The following is a 27,868-nucleotide window of genomic DNA, read 5'->3' as shown; positions in this document are numbered from 1 at the left end:
AGAGGACTGACATAGAGGCCAACGTGTCCAGGTCAAAAAGTAACTAAACACAAAGGAATTAATATAATCCCATCAGTCCACCATAGTGGCAATTCTCATCATCTGGGATTGCCTTTGAGTTGCACAACTAATGCAACCAAGGACCGTCCCCCTCTCAGCATGATAGGGGAACATAGGATGTCATATTAGAACTAAGCCTAGTTGAAATCCCAGTGACTGGTAAAGCCAAAGCTTGATTCAGAAAAGGGTGCTGATGGTTTGCAGTGCAGAAAAAGTGAAATCGAAAAGGTGCAAAAGTTTAAAATTGACTACTAGGACAGGATTGTACTTGAACAACCATTTATTCCATCGCATGTCAGTGATGTGGCGAAATTTCTGCTTATCAAGGAGCAGAAATGGATTTTTAAACTCAAATGTGACAGCCAGGGGTTGAATGACGAGATACTGTGGGTCTCATTATAAGCATCCATGTATATGAGGGATTAGAGTAGGTGTGTTTTCTATTCCTTGAATCCCGTGGCCCACTAAAATTAGTGATATTAACTATTTGAGGCTCGTACAGACCTGACTGTATCCAGAGGTTTTCTGTACAGCTACGTTTACCTTTGGTATTTTCATTATTTTCATGATAACAGCACTGATGACATTATGCTTCCCACAAACACTCCGTTATAGCAATAAGCGTTATAATGTTTACGACAGGATGTGTTGTGGCGATATGAACTAATAAAGAGAGGTTTCAACTACGTGCTTCTCAGTTAATAGTCATGATTTATAGGAGTGTTACCATCTTACTCCACATTTCCCACAAGCACTCAGTTATAGCAACAAGCATCATAATGTTTATGATCGGATGCAGTGTGGAGATATGAGTTTCATGTTCAGTGTGGGGACAGAATACTGCCTGGTCTTTAAATACTATCCCCTGGACCCTCTGTGTTAAAGTATTTGTTTATATGGCTTAAAATCTTACCCTCGAGGAATCGGATTTCACTTTATACACCCATCTCCAAGAGAGAGAAAAAAAGGTTAAAACAAGTAGATTTCCCAGCTCCAACCACTATGGTGAAATATGCACAGCATGTGAATATAGAAGAGATTCATGCTGCAAAACTATAATTGCCTATATGCACTTACCTTTTGATATTTTGTCCCTCGATATTGTTTCCTCAATGTTCTTATATCACAGTATTGTTGATATTAAGTTGTACAACTAAATGAGTTCATCTTCCTCCTCTATATTAAGGTCTCCCACTGCCATTAGCTCAACTACTGAGAGGTTCGGAATACAGGAAATGGCAAGACCAAGTGGATAAAGCTGTCTATTTACAAAGGCTTTTTTCAGCATGTAAAGTAGTACTTTTTTACAAACCTCTACATGCCTTTCTGAATAGCCCCCAAAAGTCTAAAATGGGAATACAACAGCAATACTCAAGGAATATTGACATACAATTAGGTCAAATAGAAAGGACTATATCTTCTCGCGCAAGAAATCATTGTCCACACCTCTTTAGGAGCAAGAAAGGCCACTTTATTTTAGGACAGGTGCATCATAAATTCCATAACACATTCATTATTTATTTATTCACATAACACAACTCTACAGTGAGCCTACGAAAACCTAAATCCCAAAACCCCGAACAAACTCCTGCCTACTACCCCTAGACCTACCCAACTAGCTACCCTTCAGGATGGCCAACCCGCTCCAGGCTGCCCACCCCCACTAGCAAAAACCCGCCTCCAAAAGAACAAAGGCACCCATCCTAACAGTGGCAAACCTACAGAAATGAAACAGCGCCTAGAGCACCGCAAAATAAAAACCCACAAAAATAAATAAAAAAGAGGGAGGGTGGGTGGGGCAAAACAAACCTCCCTTCTAGCCTCCCGCCACGCAGTTCCTAACCGCCAGCCTGACTCCCCTTTTATCCCCTCCGCTAATCAGTCCCACCTGATTCATGATCCTCGCGCGAACCTACCCAGGAAGAGACCGGCTCGCGCCTGGCTCTTCCTGGATCTCCCCTTTGCACTTAGTAACACAGAGTTGGGAATTTCAGGGTAAATTCAATAGTACTACTTACTGTACTCATAAATGCTTTTGTGAATTGCCCCAAAGTTGGGAATAATGTCCCGTAGTTGGGTATATCTGGATACAGATAACAACATATGGTTGCTAGTTTCACTGTAATACATCACTTTGAATCCAAGGTGGTCCCTGAATTGAAGGAGAGTCTTGATGAAATATATCTCCCCAAGATATGGTGACTTTACACAAAGTAAAGCATTAGCCAAGTCTGTAAGTAGAATGAGTGTGAAGCCGTAAGCATCAAGAGCAGTGTTGATTCATCTGTGGGGGTGAACTACAGGAGTCAGAAGATACCAGATGTGAATGAAAATAGTTTTGATGTGGAATAAAAAGGGGTGCAAATTGTTTTAAAAAGGCTACAGCAATCATTGTCTTAGCCAATCAACCGGCAACATTGGTGTCACAATACTCAGGATGGTCTTAGAATCAATCAGAATAACTGCATATTAAAAAAACATACCTGTTGTTGTTGGAAAGTGGGTTATTGATAAGGGCAAATGTAGGTTTGCCACTGGCATGAAGGCCACTAACACATGATAGGACCCAGCACTGGTCTTAGAAAATTATTCCTATGCTCAACCCTTGGTAACGTGGCTGCGGGCAGACAGGCGTAACTTCAAAGACAGGTATGTAAAGCATTCAAAAACACCATTTCAGTAAATAATTAAGACACTGTAGAGAACCGGAGATATGACTTTTTAAAGATTAGTCACTTTCAAGTGCTTAGAAACCAACAGTGCCCCTTTTGCTCATTTTGTTTTCTCTGACAGGGGCACCTTTAACCATTGCTCTGGAGAATCTCACCAAATGTGTTGCGCCTTCTCCAGCAGGCGGGAGGCAGTTAGAACTCCTTCCTAAAGTTCTGCTTGAAGGTCCCAAAGTATCTAACACACAATACAAGGTTCTGGAATTTCCAAGAGGGTCTTTGAAAGTGTGAAACTTCAATTCCGTAATCCACTTAAACACAACCCTTACAAATCCACTGGTACTCCAGGCTGGGAACTCTTTGTGGGGATGTCCAGGTGAGCTCTGTTAACCTGTAGCTTGCATGGAGTCCACTCTTTAGTCCTTTTGAAGCAAGGTAATCCACAGGGCTGCAGTTTCAGTAGGTGCAGTCTTCAGAGGTCAGGCCTTAGAAATCTTTGCACAGCACAACTTCACAGCAAGGCACTTGTTGCTTCAGTAAGTTTCAAGCAGCATACCTGGAGGGCTCTGCCCCTCTCAGATACTTATTCAAAATTCTCTGGGTCAAGCACCAAGTCACTTCTGACCAATGAGAGCAGGGTATCTCTTCATAGTTATGACCACATCCTGTAGAGTGTAGCATTATTTTGTCCCCAAATCCATAATGGCTGATTTTCCAGCAAGGAGGTAAGAGCTGGCTAAACACACCCCCTGGGATGGCTTATCTTCATGGACTCTCCCCCTACCATCTGCACATACCTTCCATGAGCCTAGCCCTGACTCTGGGTCAAGAGTGTCAGAGTGAAACTGAAACCCAGGCCTCCCCTCTGCCTTTGAAGAGCGTGGTTTACAAATCCACCCCCTGTCCTGGCATTCCTATAGACCAGCACACTGCCCTCCCAGCAGAGTGGTTAACCCCAGGGGTTCTTTATCACCTCTTCAAAACAGCCTGGCTAATCCACTTAACTCTGACCAATCAGGGCAGACCACTGGAAGGCTGAATTTGGACTTACAAACAAGAAAGTCCTTTAACGTCTTGTGTGTACACTTTAGGAGAAATTCAACAATATAATATTGTTGGCTTTACTACCACCATTCTGAGAAGTATTTGAATGGTCCGGCTAGACCTCTCCTATCAATATTTATTAATCAATAACTTCCTACCATGTTAACCTATGGGCATGGGGTTTGCAATGGGGAAAATGATTGGGCCAGTTTTGTAGCACCAGTGCTTATAAAAACATATTTTATAAATATTTCCCTAATTTCTACAGGAACCCTACCCCCTGTGCAACTAGGGGAGACTTTAAGGGTGTACTTTATAGATAAATGACCCCCCACCTCTGGGATACCTAGTGGAGACCCTGGGGGTCCCTGATATGCCAGAACATTGTAGGTTTCCCATTTTTAAGTGCCCCTAACACCAAAGTCGAGTGTGGGCACAATTTACTGTTTAAAAGCAATCCTGGTTCCCAGTGCTGCTTTTAAACTGACCTCAGGCTTCTTTGCTGGCCTCTAAACTGTCATGCCTCAGGGTACTCGGGACTTCTTGGTAGTGTCAATCCTCTGCCCTATTATATACTAGGGGCCTATGTGGTAGGTCATGCCAATTACAGGGGTACCCCACCATACCATAGTGTACCCTAGTGTATGTTGGGTGTTTTAATTGTATTATAATGTGTTCCTTTCAGTTCAGCACTGGCCCTGGGCCTGGTTAGGCAGAGCCCATGGTCAGTCAAAATCAGTTACCACCAGCATCAGTCAGAAAAAGGTTGGTGGGTGCCCAGGGCACAGGATGACTTTGCAACAGTTGTACTTTGTGTCTGTTGGACTTGGTCCTTTTAGCAGGGTTAACTCCAAACCTATTGCTTTAACTCCTCCCTTTTTATTTGCTTAATTTGTTATTTTTTACCTCACTACTGCTAAGCAGTACTTAAGTGCTTGTCCTCGCTCCTTAAAGTATGGTAGAATTGTCTTAAATCCAATTAGCATATTTAATTTACTTGTAAGTCTCTAGTAAGGTGGCATTACATGTGGGCGTGGCTTGGGCGCCGATGGAGGAGGCCGTCTGAACGCTGAGCTCCGTGATCGAGCCTACATTTATCCTGTTAATTTAACACTGGCAACCCCCTGACCACTTTACCAGTCGGGGGAAAGGACTTCCTTACAGCAGACCCGAAGGACGAAGCTTGATTCTCCCTGTGGCTCTGGGAAAGTTCGCTGGCGCGTTGCCGAGACGCTCCAGAGGAAACAACCAAAGTGGTGGCCGCGGGAAAGTGTTATATCCCCGAGCGCCTTCAGTAGCGAGAAGCCCTGCAAAGTCCTGAAGCGCTCCGATTTCGGGGCTGGAGCAACAGAACGCACACGGTAAGGCGGCTACTGATGGAGGTAGCCGCGCGCATGGAGGCAGAGAATCGGAACCGGCAGTCCCATTGCTGAGGGCCGCACTGATGCGAGGAGAGCTCTCGTCCTAGAGGTAGAGCGACTGGATCCTCCCCACCGGGGCCTAATTGAGACAGCAGCTTTGTTTATTGGAGCGGTGGGGGCAAGAGACGCAGATGACGGGCTCCCTATGTAGGGGTCAATGAACTCTATACCCTGACAAACGCACCAGCGGAGAGTGCCGTGAGCCCTTCTCCCTCCCCCCCGACGGTTGACCGGCCCAAAGTGCAGAGCATACCCCGAGATCCCCTTGGGAGGCGTGAATGTCTGTTCGGAGCTCCGGCCGCAGCGAGGGGATACTGCACGTGAGACTGTTACCGCGGGATACCGCACGAGGCCTCCCCCGACCCCCCCAGGGGCCCAGCTGGTCTAGCCTCGCTTGCTGAGGAGCCAAGCCCGGAGGAGCTTCATTGCACCGAGGAAGCCACACACTGTGCGACCAGGGGCCCTGCTGTGCGGCGAGCACAACTGAAGACTGTGACGGCGCCCGAGAGCTCTGGGACCCGGGCGCAAGCGGTGCTCCCACTGGGTCTCCCCCCTGAGGTTGCGGCTGTGTAGAGCGGACGCCCCACGCTAAAGTAACTCACAGCACCTACAATAGTGACATCGGGGACTGTGGAGGGTACGCCACAGAGCTGAGGTGAGATCAAAAACAGCATGATCCCACAGAGGTGATGTGGGGCGGACATGCGGCGGAGCCCAAAGATGATGCTCCTAATGCTACCCGGACACCGCGAGTGAGAGAACAGGGAACACCACGGGGGCCCTAGTTGGCGGTGCGCAGCTACACGAGGCTATAGCGGAGGCCCTGGAGCGCTCCTATAAGCAAGAGCAGAGATAAACCGCACAGTGATCACAATACAGTGAATCTGCGCTAGAGAGTGACACGATCAGGCTCTTATAACGTCACATGGCACACGCGGATGCTCTCTTCCTCCTATCTCCTTGAACACATGGGATCTGGCCAACTCCTGAGTCTCCAAGAGGTGAGCGTGTGAAACACTATTGAAGGGCGAGGCCCTATCGGCGATTACAGCAAGGAATAACGGACTGCTGGGCTGCGACTGGGGGGCACACGCCACATAGCCTAAAGTAGGGCCGTTCCACGGTAGGCGCTCCATAGATATCCGGCCGACTGCTGTGCCCACATACGGGGCTAGACTGCCCATCGCACGCCGCCCGTACTGCCCTGACAATTGGATCCCGATGTACTGCTGAGGAGCGATTTGCCCTGCCCTGCTGCGGCTGCTGCCTGAATGGGTGCAACCCTGAAGACCGCCTCCTAGGATCGCTTTACCACGCTGCTTCTTGTGGCCCACACGCACAACGCGCCTAGATAGCACCTTGAACAATCGCTGGAGTGCAGGCTCGAGAGCGCCGGCTTGTGCGGAGTACCCTGTTTCTGGGCCCCGTCTCCCTATCCACTACAGGGATAACGGACAATATAGCTCCACCATGGGAAAACCTAAAGGGAACAAAAGTGGTGCCCAACCCACGTCGGATACTGAGGCATCGGACAAAAGGGATCACACTGACCCCGGGCACTCGCAAGAACCCCAACTGCAATTGCAACTAGACAAAATCCTGACAGCAATAGCGGATTCCCGCACGGCGCTACAACAGGACATTGCGCAGGTAGCTATAGGTCTGGGACTCCTACGGGCTGATCACGGCAAGCTGACTGATAGGGTTAAGCTGGTGGAGGACACATTCCAAACCCTTGAGCCAGCGCAAAAAGACCTCACATCCACCATGACCAATGTGCTGGACCGCATGGATGCGCTGGAGCGAAGAGCCGAGGAGGCCGAAGGGCATAATCGCCGGAACAACATCCGGATAGTAGGCCTGCCGGAGAAAGTGGAGGGGCGAGACATGGTCCGCTATCTTGAAAACTGGCTCCAGACGGGGATGGCGCCGGAGGGACTGTCCTCTTTCTACACACTGGAGCGGGCACATAGAGTCCCGGCCAAGCGCCGGCGGCAGGGTCGTCCCCCGCGCCCGGTAATAGCTAGACTGTTACATTACCGGGACAGAGATCTGTTGCTACAGAATGCACGAGTTAACGGTCCCTATCAGGTGGAGAACAGTAAAATCCATATCTTCCCGGATTTCCCTATGAAACGCAACGCCGGCGGACCTCTTTCTTGGCAGTCAAAATAGAATTGAGAGCGGAGGGCCTGCAGTACTCCCTACTCTTCCCGGCTAGACTACGACTAATTGTGGATGATACCACTAGGTTCTTTGATACTGCAGATGATGCCTGCGCCTGGCTTGAACTATACAAATCCGGCAAAGACGTCCTTGACCATCGACCGAGACTGGGACCCAAAGGCTTGCCACAACGGAAATCGCGGCGGATCCGCAATAGGCAGAGAGGACTGAGAAGACCTTCACTATCGGAGACAACGGCAGAACAACAGGGTGTCCTGGAAGTGGTGACTGCCTTATCAGGCCCGCAGAGCTCCCCATTGCAGGAAGAGGCGGAATCAGGAAAAGGCGACGAACATACGGACACTGAGCGCTCAGAGACAGACAGTGTACCTTTGCCTGTGGTCACTCTGGCGATGGCGGAGGGCATGCTGGATGAAGGTTAGAGGCACCCGGTGAGCTGTATGAGTTTGATGCATGGACTATGACGGACAACTTGCTATGTCTTTGGGAGGGAGTGCTTGATTAAGAGTGGGGGTGGCGGTTCATTGCAATGCTTCATTACTCAAGGCTCGGTCGAACGGCAAAGGACCTGGGGTTTGGGCGGCTGCCCGTTGGCGACCAACCCTCCCTTACTGCCCTTAAGGCACACCCACAGTGACTACTGCTGGGATAGTCTAATGATGTTATATGGGGGTGTTTGGATGGGAGCTAGATGGAGGTTCCTAGGTCCTCTTCTGGGGGGGAGGGGGTATGGGTTGTTTTGGGATGTTGAAAGGAGGGCTCATCATCGATGTTGACGATTTACCACACTTAGGATGCATAAGGAGCGGTGGCAGTGGGTTACGCGGGATGCTATGGGACAATGGGTGATATGGCTAATCTGAGATGTATAACCTGGAATGTGAGGGGGCTACACACCATGACGCGGCGCCACAAAATCCATGCCTACTTGGTACGTAGGGGAGTACAGGTTGCCCTACTTCAAGAAACACACTTTACAAAGACTGAAGGGATAGCATTACAATGCAGATGAAGGGGCCTAGTATTTAACACCACATATTCAGCATTTGCTAGAGGCGCTTTAATTTGGATCAGAGCTGGGGTTCCGTTTAGTTAACCAAACAAATCATAGACCCAGAGGGAAGGTTTGTAGCAATAGCGGGAAAGTTACAGGGTAAGGACATCGCCTTTTGCAGTATCTATGCACCAAATGTCGATCAGTTGGCTTTTCTGACAAGGCTATCTGGGTCCCTAGCTCAATTTCTTGTGTGACCGGTGATAATGGGAGGTGACTTTAACTCAGTGCTGAACATCTCCCTTGATATATCGCACCCCCCTCTGGCGGATTCCCCGACACACCGCATGGCCAAAGGCAGAATGGAATGGCAAGCTAGGTGGGGCCTAATAGATGCCTGGCGCGCACAACACCCACAGGACTGAGATTACTCCTATTTTTCCAGTAAGCATGAGCGCCATGTGAGGTTGGATGCGGTACTATGCTCCCCAATATTAATGCCAGCGATTCTGAGAACTGAATATCTATCGAGAACATTATCAGACCATAATCCTTTATTAATTGCCATGCAGTGGTCCCCTAGCGCCTCGTGTGTCCCTACTTGGAGGCTGCGCCCCGAAACATTGGAGGACCCCCTCTTCCAGGCTGCGCTGGGGCAGCGAATTACACAGTACTTTGAGGATAATGCCAGAACAACCAAGGCAAGGACGACTGAGTGGGACGCCTTCAAGGTTGTCATAAGAGGGTTCTGCATAGGGAAATACATAGGGGTGCGTGAAGTACTCCTGGATGACCTAGATAAGGCTGAGAAGACACTTCACGAGGTAGAACTTTTAAGACCTGGTCACCCCGAACTCCAAGAAAGGGTTAGAGAGGCGAAGGAGGCGGTGGCGGTGGAAACAGAGCACTTGCGCAGCTTCGACTATAAAGCATATACAGCCCAGACCCACGCAGAGGGCGACAAACAGGGACCCTGTTGACTTGGCTTGCCAACCCCATGAAGAGAGGTTCCCCTATAGTGTCAATGCGCACAGCAGACGGAGATGAAGTTTACACCCAGCCTGAGATTCTACAGTGCTTTACGGGATATTATGAAACCCTTTACAAAAGAACATTAGCAACTAGCACCCCAGCCATAGATGTCTTTCTAGAAGGACTCTGCTTCCCTGAATTAGATCATGAGCAAGCGAAAGACCTAAGCAAAGATATAGAGCTTGGGGAACTACGACGCGCCATAAAGCATATGACGCATAATAAAACTCCGGGTCTAGATGGGATACCCATTGAAGTTTATGGAAAATACACTGACCTCCTCGCACCAAGACTGCTTGAGGTCTATAAGGAAGCAAAGCAGGTAAGGCGGTTGCCACAATCCATGCGGGAAGCGCTGGCGATACCATTACTGAAACCGGGGAGAGAGAGCGGAGACACAGCGTCGTACAGACCACTGTCGATGCTAACCACTGATTATAAAATATTAAGCAGCATCTTAGCGTCTCAACTGTTGGAACACATGACCACACTGGTCCATAAGGACCAGGCGGGATCTATTCCGACACGAAATACGATAACGAACATACGCCGCTTGTTGCGGCTTCTAGAAGGAGACCATCTTGGGGCCCGACACCCAATGATACTATCGGTGGACATAGAGAAGGCGTTTCACAGCCTCGAATGGGCGTATCTTTATACAGTGCTGAGATGCTTCGGAGTGGGGGAGGATTACCTGAGATGGACAACAGTTCTCTACGCTTTGGCAGTGGCCAGAGTAAAAACGGGCACGCTGATATCATCACAATACTCGATAGAAAGAGGCACGAGACAGGGGTGCTCATTGTCTCCATTGCCATTTGCTCTGGCAGTGGAGCCCCTTGCGATGTCAATCCGGACGGGTAACCACTATAGGGGATTACGAAGCAGAACTGGGCAACAATACATCTCGCTGTACGCGGATGACCTCCTGCTTTTCCTCGAAGAGGCTGACGAGGCTATGCTGAGTGCTGAAACCCTACTAACGAGCTTTGGCGAGATATCCGGTCTAAAAGTGAACTGGTCCAAGACGTGCTTGTTCCCCGTACGTCAGGGGGAGATCCAACCTTCCACGACCAGAGCAGTGCGATGGGAGCCCAGATGTCTGAAATATTTGGGTGTGTACACTTATCACACGACAAATGACTTATTGCAGGGTAATATTAACCGGGGCCTAAGAGCACTGAAGAGTAGCATGACCTTTTGGGCTACTCTCCCACTGTCAGTGGCAGTCCGAATAGCACTACTGAAAATGGTGGTGCTCCCAAGGCTCCTTTATTACTTCAGGACATTACCAGTATGGATACCCGCTACTATCTTCCAACTCCTAAAGTCCATGATAATATCCTTCCTTTGGGGGGTGGGACGGCGAAGAGTAGCATTAACAACCCTACTACGGGAGGAGGAGCTTCGCGGGCAACCAAGATGGCCGCGTAAGCTCGGAGCTCCGCGGACCTTCCGATCCTCCGCAACTATCCTGCCCGAAATCCTGATCCACGAGGGTGGATGCTCGTTGCTGAGAGCCCACTGAGGCGAGAACCGTTTTCAGATCTCGAATCGGAGTCTCCTATGCTGAGCTACGTCGAGTGGGACTCCGTGCCAGCTCAGTGCCATTGTCTCTGCGGATTCCGCTGCTACGCACTGCCGATCTGCGGAGTGCCTGCCTGCCCTCACCAGCGGCGAAGTGTACTGGACAGTGGTGATATTCGGGCGGCGGAGTGAACCTGGGACGGTGTTCTAGTGTCCCCCCGGACGAATCTCCGGCTCTCTGGGCTTGGACTTGCCTGGCATAGCCCTTTGTTCTCTTTGGATCTAACATGGCGGGCAAGAGGGACCTCGACAATCTGTCGAACAGAGGAGTTCGCGGTAAACCGCAACAACAGCAGAATAGGATTGAGCGCTATACCCAACCGAAGACGCCGCCTGTTACTGGACCCTCTGCCAAGGACAACCCGCACTCGGGCTTGCCGGACGACTCTGAACCCACTTTGAGCGACATCATGGGAGCCATCACAAACTTCAGAGCGGACATGCAGCAACAACACGAAGTCCTCACGCACAAGGTGGACGGCATGGCCGTTGATCTGTCCCTCATTAGAGCCGACTTAGGCAAAACTAATGATAGGGTCAAGAATTTGGACATCCAGACGACCAGTCTCACGGGAGATGTCTCGGACTTGCAGACTGAAGTTCGTAACCTACAGAGGACAGCGGAACAATTTGCGAGGCGGCTGGATGATTTTGAAAGCCGGGCCAGGCGGCAGAACGTCCGCATTGTTGGTGTACCGGAGGGTTCGGAGGAGGCGGCGACGGACCTCCTAGTTGAAGACCTGATCAGGACTCATCTGGCCCCGCCTGGCCTCAGCAACTTTTTCTCGGTGGAGCGTGCCCACCGAGTACCGGGTGGCCCGCCGAAGTCGGGCGTGGCACCTAGACCCATCGTGGCCCGGCTGCTTAATTTCCGTGACAGGGATGCTGTCCTACAGGCCTCCAGACGACATGGGCCGCTTAAATTCCAAAACGCCGATGTCCATTTCTATCCAGATTTCACCAGGACGGTTCAGCGACAGCGCCAAAGCTATGCAGGGGTTAAGCGAAGACTGCGAGAACTGGGTCTCAAGTACTCTATGATGTTCCCTGCTAAGCTCCGGATCGAGCACGAAGGTCGTGCCCTTTTCTTCGACTTCGCTGAGAACGTTAGTGACTGGCTGGACACTCTACCGCCGCGCCGAGAAGCACAGGAAGAACATGAGGGTGGCGCGGCTGGCGGTTCGGACCTATGAGACTTGGCTCTGTACTGGGTGATTCCTTGACTATCTTGCTTGCCTCAGTGGTCTATCGTATGTAGCTTTGATATGCCGTACTATCTTTCCTGTTAGTACATGGAGGGTGGCAGGAGGTGTTCGCGGGGATTCCTCACTCCTCTGGGTGTCTTTTTGTAGAGTAGTTATGGGGCGACAGGCACACTGCTGGTTGGGGGGGCTTTTTAGTCACATGCAGGGGTGCAGGGTGGGGGGTGCAACTATGCAAGTTTTATTGTTTGTTTGTTCTATCTCTTTTTCTTTCTTAAGGCAATGGACTGTGTGTTTTAATGTGCAATTGGCGTTTGAGTTGGATGGAGTCGGGTGGGGCGGTTTGTTTGGGGATGGGGGGTAGGAAATTGAAAGTGCTTAGCTGGAACGTCAATGGCTTAGGTGACCGGGTAAAGAGAGGGGTGGTGATCCAGCTGATAAAGAGACACATGCCTGACGTTGTACTGTTGCAAGAAACGCACTTAGTGGGGAACTCCTGTAGGGCCCTGAATCGTAAGGGTTACAAAATGGTTGCCCACTCTGGGTTCTCCTCGGGCTCCCGGGGGGCGGGCATCCTTGTGCGTGCATCCCTTCCTCTTGAGATAGACGTCACACTACTTGATGATAGAGGACGCTACGCAGCTGTGGCGGGAAGATGGGAGGGGCGATCCTTGGCCCTGCTTTCGGTTTATGTTCCCCCTGGCCTCCAATCTAGCACCTTCCAGGACCTTGGTAGCGCCATCTTGTCCCTGCCTTCGGGCTTACTGATCCTGGGGGGCGATTTCAACTCAGTCTGCTCTGGCACTCTTGATCGCCAGCCACCGAGAGATCTCCTGGGTTCCCAAACGTGGCTGCCGGCCTTCCTTGACTCGATGGGTCTGGTGGATTGTTGGAGGTTAATACATCCTACGCTCCGCCAGTTTTCGTTCCTCTCCGGGGCTCATGGGAGCCTGTCCCGCCTAGATTATGTTCTCACCCTTGCGGCGCAGTCGCCTGCCATCTCTGAGGCACGTTTTTTGGCGAGGGGCGTATCCGACCACTCGCCGTTGTGGATCTCCTTCGATTTCGGTGTCCTTCTGTCCAGCCGCCCCGCTGCGGTGAATCCCTGGTATTTCCGCAACCATAACACGCGGGCACTCCTGGCCAAGGCCATCGGCCTCTACTTTACTGAAAATACGGGATCCGTGGGCTCTGCGGTCACCCTGTGGGAAGCATTTAAGACGGTGCTGCGGGGTGAAGCCTTATCTCTCATCGCAGCGGCTAAACGAGCTTGTGATGCTGATCTTCTGCATGTGGAGGAGGAGGTCTTGGATCTCGAGTCCCGTTTGGGGCCTGAGCCCGACCCTTCTCTCCTGCACGAACTCTCTCTGAAACAATCGGAGTATCACGATCTCGCCACGAACGCAGCCCTGGCCCTGGCGAAGGAGCAACAGGGCCGCATCTATGATGTTGGGGATAAGGCTGGTAAACTGCTGGCCTGGTTAGACAGGCGGGAGATGGCAAGCCGGGTGGTCCCGGAGATCCTGGGCGAGGACGGAGTGGTGGTCACTGATCCGAGTGCCATCGCTGAGTCTTTTGCGGACTATTTTCGGGGTGTTTATACTTCCGGCTCGGACCGCTCCGAGGCCGACTCGTCTGAATTCCTTTCGGCGATAGACCTTCCTTGCCTCTCGGAGGAAGACAGTGCAGATATGGACCGGAACATCACTGCGGACGAGATTGCTTTGGCGATCCGCGCTCTGCGTGCGGGCAAGGCAACCGGACCCAATGGCATACCGGTTGAACTATACAAGATTCGGCCGGATGTGATCTCCCCTTATTTGAGAGATATGTTCCTCCGCGCCCGTGAAGAGGGTGTCCTTCCCTTGGACCAGCGACTGGCCACCATAGTAGTTATCCATAAAGAAGGCAAGCCGCGGGACGTCTGCAGGTCCTATCGCCCCATTTCTCTTCTCAACGTTGAGCCCAAGATTCTGGCTAAACTGCTGGCCAATCGATTGGTCGGGGTTATAAGCGACTTGGTGCACCCGGACCAGTCTGGTTTTATTCCTCGCCGTAATACTGCCCTCAACCTGAGACGCCTGCACGGGGTTATGGCCAGAGCTCACACCCTTACGGAACCGGCAGTACTGGCCTCCCTCGATGCCACGATGGCCTTTGATTCCTTGGAATGGAACTATTTATGGGCGGTGCTGACAAGACTCGGGTTTGGACCAGGTTTCCTGGGCTGGGTGCAACTTCTTTATGCTAGCCCGCTGGCTGCTGTCACGGTTAACGGCCGTATGTCTGCTCCCTTTGCACTCCAACGCGGCACCAGACAGGGCTGCCCCTTGTCTCCGCTACTGTTTGCGCTGGCTCTGGAGCCACTCGCGGCTCTGCTGCGCTCGCACCCTGACTTGCATGGGATCTCCTGGTCCCCGGGCTTTGAGGACAGGGTCTCCCTGTATGCAGACGATATCCTACTCTACCTCACCTCCCCTTGCAAGTCGCTTATTGTGGCGTGTGATGTGCTCAGGTTGTTTGGGCGCTATTCAGGCCTGATTATTAACTGGGCCAAAATCCTCCCTTTATATCCTTAAGGGTGACACGCCGCGCCTTCCCCAGAGGTTGCAACATACAACTGGCCGGGCAAGGCTTCAAGTACTTGGGGATTTACATCTCGAGCAGCCCTAAGGCGAGGTATGACCACAACTTACTCCCCCCGCTCCACCGGTTGCGGAGGGATGTGGAGAGTTGGCGTAAGCTCCCTCTCTCTCTCCTGGGCCGGGCGGCATTATTTAAAATGATGTCCCTGCCCAGGTTCCTGTATGCCTTGCAGAATACTCAGGACCTTGTCCCGGCCCGTTACTTCAGGGAGGTTGAGAGCCTGCAGCGTGCAATGCTTTGGGATGGTCGGCCTCGTGTCGCTGTCCCAGAAGCTCACCATGCCGTGGTACGACGGGGGCATTGCGTTACCTGACGTGCGGAGGTATTATTGGGCCTCTCAACTCACCGCCATCAATCATGGTTTTTACGGTCCTGTCGACAGCCCGGGCTATGCTATGGACCGATGGCTCTTACAAGGTGGGAACTACTACCGCGCCCTCTATTCTAGATCCTTGGATCGGAGCCTCACGGGTCCGACCAAGGCGGCGGTCCACACGTGGCGGACGGTTACTTAGATACAGGGTTGGCAGGGCAGACTGACGAAATTCACCCCTCTCTTCGATTCCGACATTTTAGGCAAGCTCTGGCATACCAAAGGCTTCGACAAGTGGGACCTCATAGGGATTTCGAGAGTTGAAGACATGCTGGCCAGGGGGATGTTAAGACTTTTCCGCAGCTGCAGGCAGAATACCAACTGAGTGGAACGGAGTTCTTCCGGTATGCCCAACTTAAGCATGCAATAGCTGCCGCCAGACCGGAGGAGGGTGACATCCCCGAGAGCTCCCCCTCGGAGGACAGAGTATTGGACGGGCATATGCCGGATAGTGCCATCTCTCTGTCCTACAAGAAGCTGATTAATGTTCAGGTCGACCTCCTCCAGCGCTTGCGGGAACAGTGGGTGGCCGATGGGCTGGAACTGGACGACGAGGACTGGCAGAGTGCTGTGTCCTCCCCTAAGGAGGTCGCCATCTCCTCGCGCCTGCGGCTAGTCCAGTTCAAAATCCCTTCACCGTGTGTACGTCACCGGCCCCCCGGCTTGTGCGTATGGGCTTCTTGCGGATGGCCTTTGTCGTCGTGGCTGCGGAGCCCCTGCTACTTTTCTGCATATATTGTGGGAGTGTCCCATTATTGCCCCTTACTGGGAGAGGGTACACCGAGTGATGAGGGAGGTGACTGGAGTGGGGTTGGCTCCGGAGGCGCGTAGGTGCCTCCTCAATGTCTGGGAGCCGAATGATTATAACACGGCACAGACCCGGTGGGCTACGCTGGGCAACATGGTCGCTAAACGGGACATAGCGCAGAAATGGGGATCCAATGTGGCCCCCCTGGTGGTACAATGGAAGGCCAACATGGACTGGTGTATGTTGCGTGAAAAGACTGTGTACACTGCCAGGGGGCGGCCTCAGACATGGAATAAGGTGTGGGGTGCTTGGAATGCTTACAGGGGTGATTTGTGTCTGCCACCTGAACCGATGCCCCGCGATGAACACCTATCACCGTAGACGTTGACAACAGCTTTGTTACTCACGTTCTGTTTCTCCTGTTCTTCCTTCTCCCCCCCCCCCCCCTTTTCTTTTCTACATCCTACTTCAGTTCTTTCCGTATCTTCTCTAGCCTCTGACGCCTCCTACTGGCTTATAGTCATTTCTCCTTCCATTGCCTTTTCTGCGCCCTCGGGCGCTTCTGTTCACGTTTCTGTTTTGTATATAAAATAAAAAACAACCTGCATTGTTCTGTCATGAATCGCTTGGCACTATGACCGTTCTGAGACTCTGCTGCCTTGCCTCCGGGATGTTAGGCTGAATAGCTGTGTGCTTTACTATAATAAAGGTTTTAAAAATTTAAAAAAAAAAAAAAACAACCCTACTACGACCTAAGCTAGAGGGGGGACTGGCGGTCCCCGACTTTGAACTATACTATTTAGCAGCTCAACTGCAGATCTACACACAGGAGATAGCACGAGAATTCAGTGGACCGGAACAAAAAAGGGGCCAAGGTATACTTCGCCACATCCTTTCCTTTATAGCGCTGCAGCAGAAATTGGACCACCGAGATCTAACACAGGAGGAAATAATGATCAGGTTGTGCTGGAATCGATCACAGCGCAGGGCGAACGTACTATACCCATATGCCCCCGAAATCCCACTAGGGATGTTAACGGCGCTACCACACGGTGGCGACTGGTCGCAGCTCCAAAGCTGGGAGGAAGCGGGAATTCAGGTGCTAGGAGATTTGTACGAAGAGGGAACGTTGCTGCCATATCCGACACTCCTATAGCAGTTCGACCTGCCTGGGGGGGGGACTTTCTGCTGCATGCAGCACTTCCGCGAGCAATACAGAAACATTGGAGAGAGGAATCGACAGAGCCAAGGACTACAATGGCTTGCCAGTATGTTATGATGGCGGCGGGAACCTTCAAGGCAGTCACCTGCCTCTACTCTAGAATGACCAACGAGGGATTGCCACCTCTAGAGGCGCTGAAGGCAAAGTGGGAAACTGATATAGGAACATATATCCCCGAAACGGCGTGGGCGCAGATACTGAGGAGGGCCTGGAAGAGTACGCGCAACGCAAGATTCCAACTGGTACACTTCTACATCCTCCACCGAGCATATTTGACAGCAGGAAAGATCAAAAAATACTTTGGTATAGACTCTGCACCATGCCCTAGGTGTACGAGGGTCGGAGTAGAATTAGATCATATGCTTTGGACATGCCCTAACTTGGAACTTTATTGGAAGGAGGTGGGAGACACTCTTAACAAGGTAACAGCAAGGGGTTTAGAATTCGACATGGCTGTGGGTGTCCTGCACTGGTTCCCCCATACCCCCAGGAATAAGATCACAAGTAAGTTTATAGATATGGGGCTCATACTAGCAAAGCGAGAAATCACATGACACTGGAAGGCAGCGGCAGGACCTAATGGTGCTAGATGGAAAAACGAGTTTCTTAAGTGGGCTAATAGCGAAAGTGTGTTGCGATTTCAAACTGCGCGAAGACAACGCAATGACAAGGCATTAGAAGCAGCTCAGGCATGGGACGCTTTGGTACAATCACTGCGCGACTATGGTGCACATGATGAAACAGCGGAATAGCGACATGGTGGGAGGACATCCCCGAGACATGACGGGTACATCACACAGAGCACTACCTAATAGCTCCTGTACACACTGCTTATCACAACTGGAACTACCTGTTAACATCGATGATGGGGATCCAGGGAGGAGGGAGGGTCATAGGGGACTGCGTTGGGCTACTGGGTGAGGGCACACTGAGACCTATCTCTACTGGGTTTCACATACCTGCACTGGATCACATCCTGGCCCTTTCCCTGTAACTGTAACTAAGGGGGTTTATTTCAGGAGTTTAGACAGTATGGGACATGTAACTGATGCTTTGTGACATAAAACCCAATACCATTTGTTTAAAAAAAAAAAAAGGTGGCATTACATGTGCCCAGTGGGCCTGCAGCACTGAAAGTGCCACCCAATTAATTAGCCCTTTAAATATGTCTTACATCTGCCATTGCACATCCTGTGTGCAGTTTTAAACTGCCATTTAACCTGGCAAAGTAAACCTTTTGCCAAGACCAAACCTTCCTTTTTACTACATATAAGTCACACCTAGGGTAGGGCCTGGATAGCTGAGAGAGCAGGGTGGAGTGTATTTAAAAAGCAGGACATGTACTTTTAAGTTTTACATGTCCTGGTAGTGAGAAACTCTAAATTTGTTTTGAACTACTGCAAGGCCTATCTCTCCCTTACAATAACATTGGAGGTGCTTTATTATATCCTATAAGTATAATTTCCAGTTGGGAAGGGATAACCAGTTCATTGCTGGTGTCTCTCAAACCACAATTTAAATTCTAACTTATGGTGAAGTCGGACCACAATTTAAAATCCTAACTTATGGTGAAGTTGGAAATTGTCATTCTAAAAATGCCACTTTTAGAAACTTGCATTTTCCTGCTGTAGCAATTTAGTGCCTGTCCCTGGGTCACATTAACTGGGTGTAGGTGACATTTGAACTTTGTGTATGCCTTCTAGACAGCCGCACATACAATAGGAAATTTAGGGGAGCTTGGATGGGTCATCACTGGCAGGACGGGAGGGATGAGTTGAGCACAACTAGGTATGAATACTAGACCTCAGACACCATCACTTCAGTATACTTCTAGACCTGTGGATACTCTGCCAGGAAGAAGGACTGCTGTGCTGCTGAAGAACTGCCACTCTGCTGGACTTCTGCTTTTCTGTGCTGGAATGATGCCTGCTACCCTCTCGCCTGGGTGCAAAGAAGAAGACCTGCATCTCTTAAGCCCAGAACCCAGAGTGACTACAAGGGCTTGTTTGCTAGCCGCCTGATCTGAAGCCTCATGGACATAATAGGCTTCTAACAACGTTGCATCTGTCCCTAGACTCTGCCATCAGTGAGTTTACCCTTCCAAGTGGTGCAACCCCAGGCCTGGACTATTAGAAGTGGGTTTAAGGTGCTTTACCAGCCTCTGTGCAGCCAGCAGAACCAATGCATCTCTGCTGTGCTGCTCAACCCCGAGCAGAACTGACGCATCTCCGCTGCTACGTGGATTGGACCATTCACAAGGACCCGCATCACCACAGAAACTTGTTCAGAACCGCCATTGTGAGATGCATCCTAGGCATAGGCCCTTGCATATCTTGTCAAGAGCAGCCTTGACGATAACGCTGGACTCCGTATCGCAACTCTTCAAAACAGGCGCATCAGCCCGCTTGCGTGCCTCATCCTTGCCACTGGATTTAGTATCGCAAGTCCCGTCGACCAGATCCTGGATGATGGCACAGACATTCCCAGCCTTGCCGCATCTCGGAACTGACTCATCGCTTCGGCTGCTTGATGCATCGCCGACACAGCTCCACAAAACACTCAGCAAACCTGGATTGATGGTACTTTGTTCAGCGGGCCTGACTAGGTCCCTGTAGCGGGCCCTCACTCCATTGCAGTCGGCCTGAACTTGTCATTTTATCCGGTCTGGCGTGACCAGATATCCACAGTTAGCGCTTCACTCCTTTTGGTGCTTTTTTTCCTTTAAAAGTTTTAAATTGAATTACTCCTGTTCTACTGATTTGGATTTTTGTCATTTGGTCTTATTTTATTTACTAAATTAAGCTCTATTTTTTAACCGGTATGGTATCCTTTTTCTGTGGCGTTTTCACTATCTTACTGTTTGTTTGTTGCACAAACTATTTATACATTGCCTCAAATTTAAGCCTGACTGCACTGTGCTAAGTTACCATGGGAATGAGCACAGATTATTGTGGGGTTGGTTGTGTATTACCTTGACAAGGATTGTGGTTTCTGCATGACCTGGGGTCACCCTCCAGTCAACCAATAACCCAATTTCTTACACTTCAATTACCGTATGTTGTAGCTAATGTGATTTATATATTTTTGTGTTTTTTTTAAAAAATCTAGCCGTAAGTAAATATGTTCTTGTTGTTGAAAAAGGCAGTAAAAGTAAGTCAGATAGGGTGCAAATACCAAGTAATTGGAACCCTTAATTTACATGCATTCTGATTCAAGCTTAAGGATATTTGTAGCAATCTTTAACATATTGCCAAGGTAGTATTTTGTCTATCCCTCGAGTGTTTTTAAAAATTAACTCTTAGTCATTTGTCCACACAGCCATCTTCAGACTAATTACAGCAAGACATTCCAAAGGAGTAATGTTGACTTTCTAGAAACTCCAGAGTTAATAACAACGATGATTGTCCCTGGTATGTATTTAGTCTTAATGCTTCCAAATTGTTTGTTTTTATCTTGCACAGTATTACAGATAAATATAGATTCTGTGCATGTTAATCTTAAATGTGCAAGTTACACTTTACAGCTAGTATAATGGCAAAGGATGGCGTGTTCAAATTCCTGTTCATCATGAAATTTCTCTGGCTACTATTCTATGCTAGTGGCTTTGTTCACTGTGCCATCACAGACAGAGGCTACACATGTTAAAAATCTAAGGGATATTCTAGCCCAAAACGTCTAGGTCATGTCCACTCCAAATGAGCATAGGAAATTCTGGACATATTTGGGCTTTGTTGTCCTTTGTGTCAGCACTACCCAAAAATCTACTAGAGCCTACATCTGGCCATACTAATGATCACCAGTCAACTCTTGAAACTCACAACATTGGAGTCCTGATTAGAGAGCTACTTGTGTGCAACGGCTAATTCTCTGTGACCACACCCTTTAAACCTCAAGGGGGTAAGGCGAAGACAGTTGAGGGTGTAAAGAAAAAGAACATGAGGCCTCAAAGTAATAAAGTAATATGAAAGTCACCGGAGGGGGGGTGGGGTCTACCGCTATTGACAATGTTGCCAAAATGGTGCAATCAAGGTCAATCTCACTGCTTCCCTTTTTATATTTTCCGGCACCTTGAGAGAATAGATATGGGAGGGAAGGCATACTGAAGCCCCTGAGAACCTGGGAAGAACATGGCAGCCTACACCCATGCCTATGCACTTTTAAATTCCATGTAAAATATAGGAAGAAGGGCATTGTTTGAGATCAGATAGGTCCAATCATGAAAGAGCCCATCTCTTTTATAGACAAAGCGAATGCTTCTTTGACACAATATAAGCTGTTGACAAAGAAAAATTAATGTTAAGCAGGTGTGCTAGGGCATTTTCAATCAAATCAAACATAAGAAGAGCGCTCAGCTGTACCACAGGGCACCTCGATGCTAGAAACAAACTTGAGGCACAAATAAAGCCGAACCTTAGTCATTAAATAGTCTTAATTTTTTACCTGAACTGATTATCATTATCCCACCTTGGAAGGTAGGATACTGTAAATGCTCTCTCAAAGGTTTAAATACACCTTTGCAACCCTTTTGTTGGTGAACACTAGGGCAGCTTTGCCTCATAACTGAGGAGCAAACACTAGAAGGGCCTGGAAGATGGATATCAGTTCCCTCCAGTTTGAGGAATGACAATATTGTGTGACTGGTCACAGGCCCTGTAGTGGTAGACCCTCCACTGTGGTTCCCCACCCACAATGACTATTATTCATTGTGTGTGCCATTGGGACCAGAGATACTACAGTAACCTCCTTTTGAGGGTATGTGCTAAACAACCATCACTTTAGGCTGGTATTACTTATTGAGACACCGTAATTAGTGCCTCATAATAAAGAGACTCTATTCCAATAAGACAGAAGATGGTGTAGCATCAAATGGCGGCAAGCCCAAGGAACCACCATAGCTATGACTGTCATGTATCCCTGAACTTTCATCCCCTCTCAGACAGGATCAGCTCCAGATAACAAGAGGTCCTTTAGCATGTCTGGTGGTGCATCCCTCTTTTGTATGTTAAGAACACAGTCTACACGTATGTTCTGAATATACTTCCTTTAAAATGTCTTTCCTGTACTGGGATTAAACAAGATTTATCCACATTTAGTAGGAAATCAAGATCCTTCATTTAACTACATACATCTTTGCCCCCGACCTCAGAAAAAAGGAGGAGAAATTCATCTAAATACATAACAATTGTAATCCTTTTCAACTGGAGCAAAGGCCCAACAGGCACTAATACCTTTGTGAAGACCCTGGGAGCTAAAGATAAACTAAAAGGCAGTATATGGAACTAGTGATGGTCGGATCCCACTTGAAATCATAGGAAGCATTGACTGTGATGTATGAACGTATGCATACAGATCTTTCATTGTCACTAAGAAGGTCTCCGGGATATCAGGTGATTCGCCACCTGAAGCACAATCATCTTGAATGTCTTATGTATGTTGCAGTGCTTTGTTGAACTGAAGGTACCCAGTGTGTGGATCAAGGAAACATATGGAATTTACTAATTGACCCCACTTATTCTAAATTGCTGCTGTGATGGCCCCTTTTTTTAGGAGAAATACTCAGTCAAGAGAGCTTGCCTGTGTTCAGTCAACATGGACAGAGGAGTTAGTGGTAACTAATATATAGAAAATCCAACTATCTGGAACTAATACCATTCAAGACTTGGAGAAGAGCAGAATAAGCCTGCCCAGTAAGTTTCTGCTGAGGGGGGTTTGATCATGCTTCAGGCCATTGCTGGTGAGGCTAGAGAGATAAGCCTTTATTAGACATCCAGCTACGAAAGATATGTACAACTTCTTGTAAATCTTGCAGTTTGAACCTAGGCAAAATAAAAGATCTTCAATGGACTGATACTATTCACAATGTTTTTTAGTAGATTTTCCTCTTATGTCTTTTCAATTGGGTCATTTAGTTCAGAGCCAAAGAACTTGGGACCAAGAAATGGCAAATGTTTAATAACAGCAAATTGACCTTCCTCTAATTTCCAAAATGTCAGCCACAACAGCCAAAATAGCACCAGAGGCAGTGGAGGAGACACAAAGTAAATGACATTAGGCTTCTGATATAAAACATTAGGAGCTCCAAGCAAAGCAGTAGGATCATCTCCTTTCTGGACACACTTGAAGAGAGACTGGAAACAGTTATTGGGCAGCCGTGCAGCAGAGGCTACATAAGTACTGGCTTGGTATGCAAAGCTCAAGGTAGCAAAGCAACACTTTACACCTTCAACTTTCTTTGTCCACAAGATTAAGTAATCATGCTTATTCTGATGCAAGAAACAATATGAAAGCCATGCTAGGAGTTGTCTTTAGGTACTTGAGAAAACACATCCTAAAACCTTTAATTAGTATTGCCATGGTAAAAAAAACTAAAAAACTGAGAAACCCCTAATTGATGTTTTATTTTATTTTCATAGCATTATATTCGAAATTAAACAATAGATGGGCAAATATTTTGGCATACGACAGGTCCAAGCAGGCGATCCTTAATTGTAAACCCAAATCCCCTGGTGTCCCATGCTCTCCCGCTATGTTAGCTATGGCAGTTGAAGTAATCAAGCCGTATTTAATATGATTTTTAATCTATCCTTAGATTCTGCCATGGTGCCACATTCCTAGAAACAGTACAAGGTGATCCCTCTCCTCCCGAAAATCTGCAGCCGACCCCACTATTTCGGCTATCAGTAGGTCAATCCCTTCTGCCTACTGCGTCCAAACTGTTTATTTATTAATTCACATCTTTCTGACTATTTTGAAAAGGTTGGTCTTTTACATCCCAGCCAGTCTGGTGTTAGACCCCGACAAAGCACGAAGACTGTCCTTTTGGAAGTGTCGGAGTCAATCAAATGTGCTCTTGATCGAAGTAGGGATGCTGACCTTATATTATTAGACCTTTCAGCAGCATTAGATATGCACTCACAATCCATACTAGTGGAAATGCTGGCAGACATTGACAGAAGAGTGTTATGCTGGATCAAATCTTTTATGGAGGATACAGAGCATACTGTATGGATCGCTCCTTTTTAAAAAAAATCTTAAACGTTTGTTCGAGTTTTAATGATTTTTAATCATTTTATGACTGACTTTATAAATATGAACAATTGATGACTAAAGCAAGACAACAGTGCAAAAACCACAGACTAAATAAAGAGCATGTATTGTTTACACACTGCAATAAAACAAAAAGCTGTGAATTAAGGGCAGTTCTATTTCAGCAGCACAATAATAATTCAGTTTAGAACTATTCTTCGGTCTCCCCGGGACTGCGAATATCATCTATCTTCAGAATAATTATAACCATCTGATTAGCAAGAGAAATCTGTTGCCTTTTGCCAATTAAGGCTTCAATGACATGCTGTTGCTTCATGTCATTGGTGTCCTTCTGTAAGCAGTCAATTCCAAGTGCTGGATTATTTTCTAGCACTTGCTTAGCTCGCACTTCCGTCATGGTTTGGATGGGGCTCATACCACTGTTTTCAGTAAGTGACACGGGAATGACTTCCAAAGCATCAGCAAACACCCGCATTGCATACTGCTCTAGCCAGAAACACTTATCAGCTGCTTTGCTAACTGTGAGAGCACAGAAAATCTCAGCAGCACCACCACCATACACAACCCGATTGTCACAAACCAGGTTCCGGATTACACAAAGGGCATCATGCAGAGCTCGCTTGGCTTCTTCAATGATCATTTTATTGCCTCCTCTGATAAAAATGGTTACAGCTCGGGAATTCTTGCATTGTTCAATGATAAGCATTTTATCCTTTGTAGTTCCAAATGAGATCTCTTTAACAACACTGGCAAAACCAAGCTTCTCAGCTGTGAGTTCAGAGAATCGTGGAACAATGCGACCTCCTGTTGCAATTGGAATTAACTCTATTTCAGGTGCGCCAACCCAACATACTGCTGGTAACTCATTCTGAAGTAGTAAATGGTTTGCCTCGTCATCAAAGCCCCATTGGCAAATGGCAAGATTAGCATGAGTATCCTTTATCTGCTTAATCATTGCAGCAAACTTCTCCTTCTCATAGGACTGTAAAGCTTTGTAATCTTCCACTGAAGTGATATCAAGCTTATATTTTGCTTTAGGCTTAGGTGGCTCAAACGGGCATGTAAGAATAGCAATGTTAGCATCTTTCACTTCCTTTGGCATTTGTGGATGGGCAAAATCTTTGTCTACAATCACACCTTTGATCCGCATGGGTATCTTCAAGTCTACCACCAACTTTCTCTTCTACTTTAATTTGCTCAAAATCAACATCCTTATGTTCTATGTCTGCAACTGTTAGTATAGCATTCACTGCAATTTCTGCCATTGGTCTGTAACAACGATTAATTACTTTAGAGCCAAGTGTTGTCATTGCTGTTTAAATTAGGGGTTCAACATTCTGAGGATCCACAGGGAAACTATCACCAATCTTGTCCAGATTCTCAATAGCAATGCGGGCCACCTGCTCGTAACCATCTGCTATCCTAATTGGGTGAATACCACAGTCCAGCAGCAGCTCTGCTTGCTCCAACAAAGCACCTGCAAGAACCAGTGGTTACATCTCCAATCTCATTATTATTATGGAATTTTATAAAGCGCATGGTTACGCGCCCCGGCGTGTCCCCGCGCTGAGAGCGAAGTATGAAGTAAGCAGATCAAGAGGTTACAGAAGTGCTGCGGAACTTGGCCTCAGAAGGTTCGAGGCGAAGTTCCATCGGAATTAAATTCCAGTTCTTGGCTGCAAGGAGCCTAAAAGATCTACCCCCCCATGCGAGCTTTACGGATTTTGGGGACGATGCCAGACCGGTGCCATAGGATCTAAGCACCCGCTCTGGTCTGTAGGGGGTGATGAGGCTATGTAGGAGGGCGGGCGCCCTGCCTCCGATGATGCGATGACACATGCATAGTGCTTTGAAGGTAATCCTTTCTCTGATCGGAAGCCAGTGAAGGGATTTCAAAGTAGCTTTAGAGGGCGTTCTCCTGGGAAGCCTTAGCACCAGCTGGGCTGTGGCATTTTGAAGTACCTGGAGACGATTGAGGCTTCTAGCTGTTATACCCAGATATAGAAGGTTAGCGTAATCGAGTCTAGATGTGAGCAAGGCATGCACAAGAGTCTGCCTGGCACCAACAGGAAGTAGGTCCAGGACCTTGCGTAAGCTCTTGAGTATACCGAAGTACATTCCGACAACACGATTCACCTGGGGAGCAAATGACAGGTCGGAGTCAAATAATACCCCAAGATTTTTGGCCTGTTGACAAGGCACTGGAGTATAGCCCAGGCAATCTGGCCACCATGCCAAGGACCACACAGTCGGACCACCTCCCACCACGAGCACTTCAGTTTTGGACCCATTCAGCTTCAGGCAGTTGTTAGACATCCAGGAAGCAAGCTCCTGCATGCAAGCACTGAAGCTGGATGCCGCAACTTCAGGTGCCCGTGACAGTGAGATGACCAGCTGTGTGTCATCGGCATATGACACTAGTTGGATGCCATGACTTTCCACAATGGTGGCTACAGGGGAAGCGTATAGGTTAAACAGGGTAGGGCTCAGGGCAGAGCCCTGAGGAACCCCTTGATCGAGATTAAACACACAAGAGTAGTGTTCTACCTGTCTGACCTGAAAGCCCCTATCAGTCAGGAAAGATTGGATCCATCTCAGCGCTGTCCCATTTCTCCACCTTTATTTAGACACTGTAGCATCATCCTGGGACTTTGACAGCTTCACCATTAATTTAGCAATTTGGTGATCTACATCCATCATACTTAAAATGGTGGCACCATTGTTTGTTACAGTCACCTTGCCATCTTGATTCACCAACATTTTATCGAGCCCATTGGGTCCAAGAGAAGTTCGAAGAGTATTTGCAACTGCTTTTGCTGCCATTATGAGACTTCAGAGCATCCCGGACCATGAGCCGGGACTTGCGATCCTGATCCTTAATGATGATGATGAACGGCCTGCCATGTTCATAGAAGGCAAGGGTGCCCATGGAAGACATGGTGGCTGCTGTAGAAACGCACGAGAGAGGGATTGCTCCCTTTTACTTTGGAAGTAAGCCTTTAAATTATGAAATATTGCAGTTCTCCTTGTTAAGACCAAATTTATTTATCATCTATATGGCTCCTTTGGCACCCATTATCAAGGCATTCAGTATTAAGCCATCTCATAATTAGATGATCTGCAGCTGAACCTTGAAGTTGATAAAGAGAAGATGGCCTTTCGGGCCTGCGTAAAAAAATACTAGAGTGGGTGAGAGGAAGTAATGTCAAATGCAACTCAGACACGACTGAAATTCTACCCTTTGGTTCCACATTAGACATTTGGTTAGACAACTATTGGTCTAGTAGAATACCTCCTTCAGCATCACCAGCTACGGTTGCCAGGAATTTGGGAGTAAAATCATCTGACAACCAGGTCTCTTTCTGCCCCAAAATCATTGCAGTAGCTGGCACCTGCTCTGCCTTGCTTCAAGTGATGAAGAAATTTCTCCACCTGCTTCCATCAGAGATGTGCAAAATAATGGTACGCGCTCCGATCATCATATCTAAGCTGGATTGTGCAAATCCTTCTTACCGGAGTTTGTGGCGTACAGAGATAAGTGTCTTCAAACAGTTCAGAACACGGCAGCAAGCTACATATAACAATATCCCACTCAGCTCCTTTCTCTGAATATTTCAAATTGTTGCACTGGGTGCT

The 27,868-nt window shown here is 48.3% G+C and overlaps 1 protein-coding gene and 1 pseudogene across 1 annotated transcript in view; one reads left to right on the top strand and one right to left on the bottom strand.

Annotated features, from left to right (window-relative positions):
* LOC147666408 (N-terminal EF-hand calcium-binding protein 1-like) overlaps positions 1-27,868 on the top strand; it is an 816,258-nt gene that overhangs the window by 782,222 nt on the left and 6,168 nt on the right. Inside the window, exon 10 of the mRNA XM_086949081.1 lies at positions 20,504-20,595. Within this exon, the coding sequence (XP_086805207.1) occupies positions 20,504-20,595 (92 nt within the window). The remainder of the gene's footprint in view (positions 1-20,503; positions 20,596-27,868) is intronic.
* LOC147666409 (T-complex protein 1 subunit epsilon-like) lies at positions 24,423-27,170 on the bottom strand (annotated as a pseudogene).

Source organism: Lissotriton vulgaris, unplaced genomic scaffold (assembly GCF_964263255.1).
Source record: "Lissotriton vulgaris unplaced genomic scaffold, aLisVul1.2 SCAFFOLD_727, whole genome shotgun sequence".
Lineage (NCBI taxonomy): Eukaryota > Metazoa > Chordata > Amphibia > Caudata > Salamandridae > Lissotriton > Lissotriton vulgaris.
This window is presented reverse-complemented; position numbering and strand designations above follow the sequence as displayed.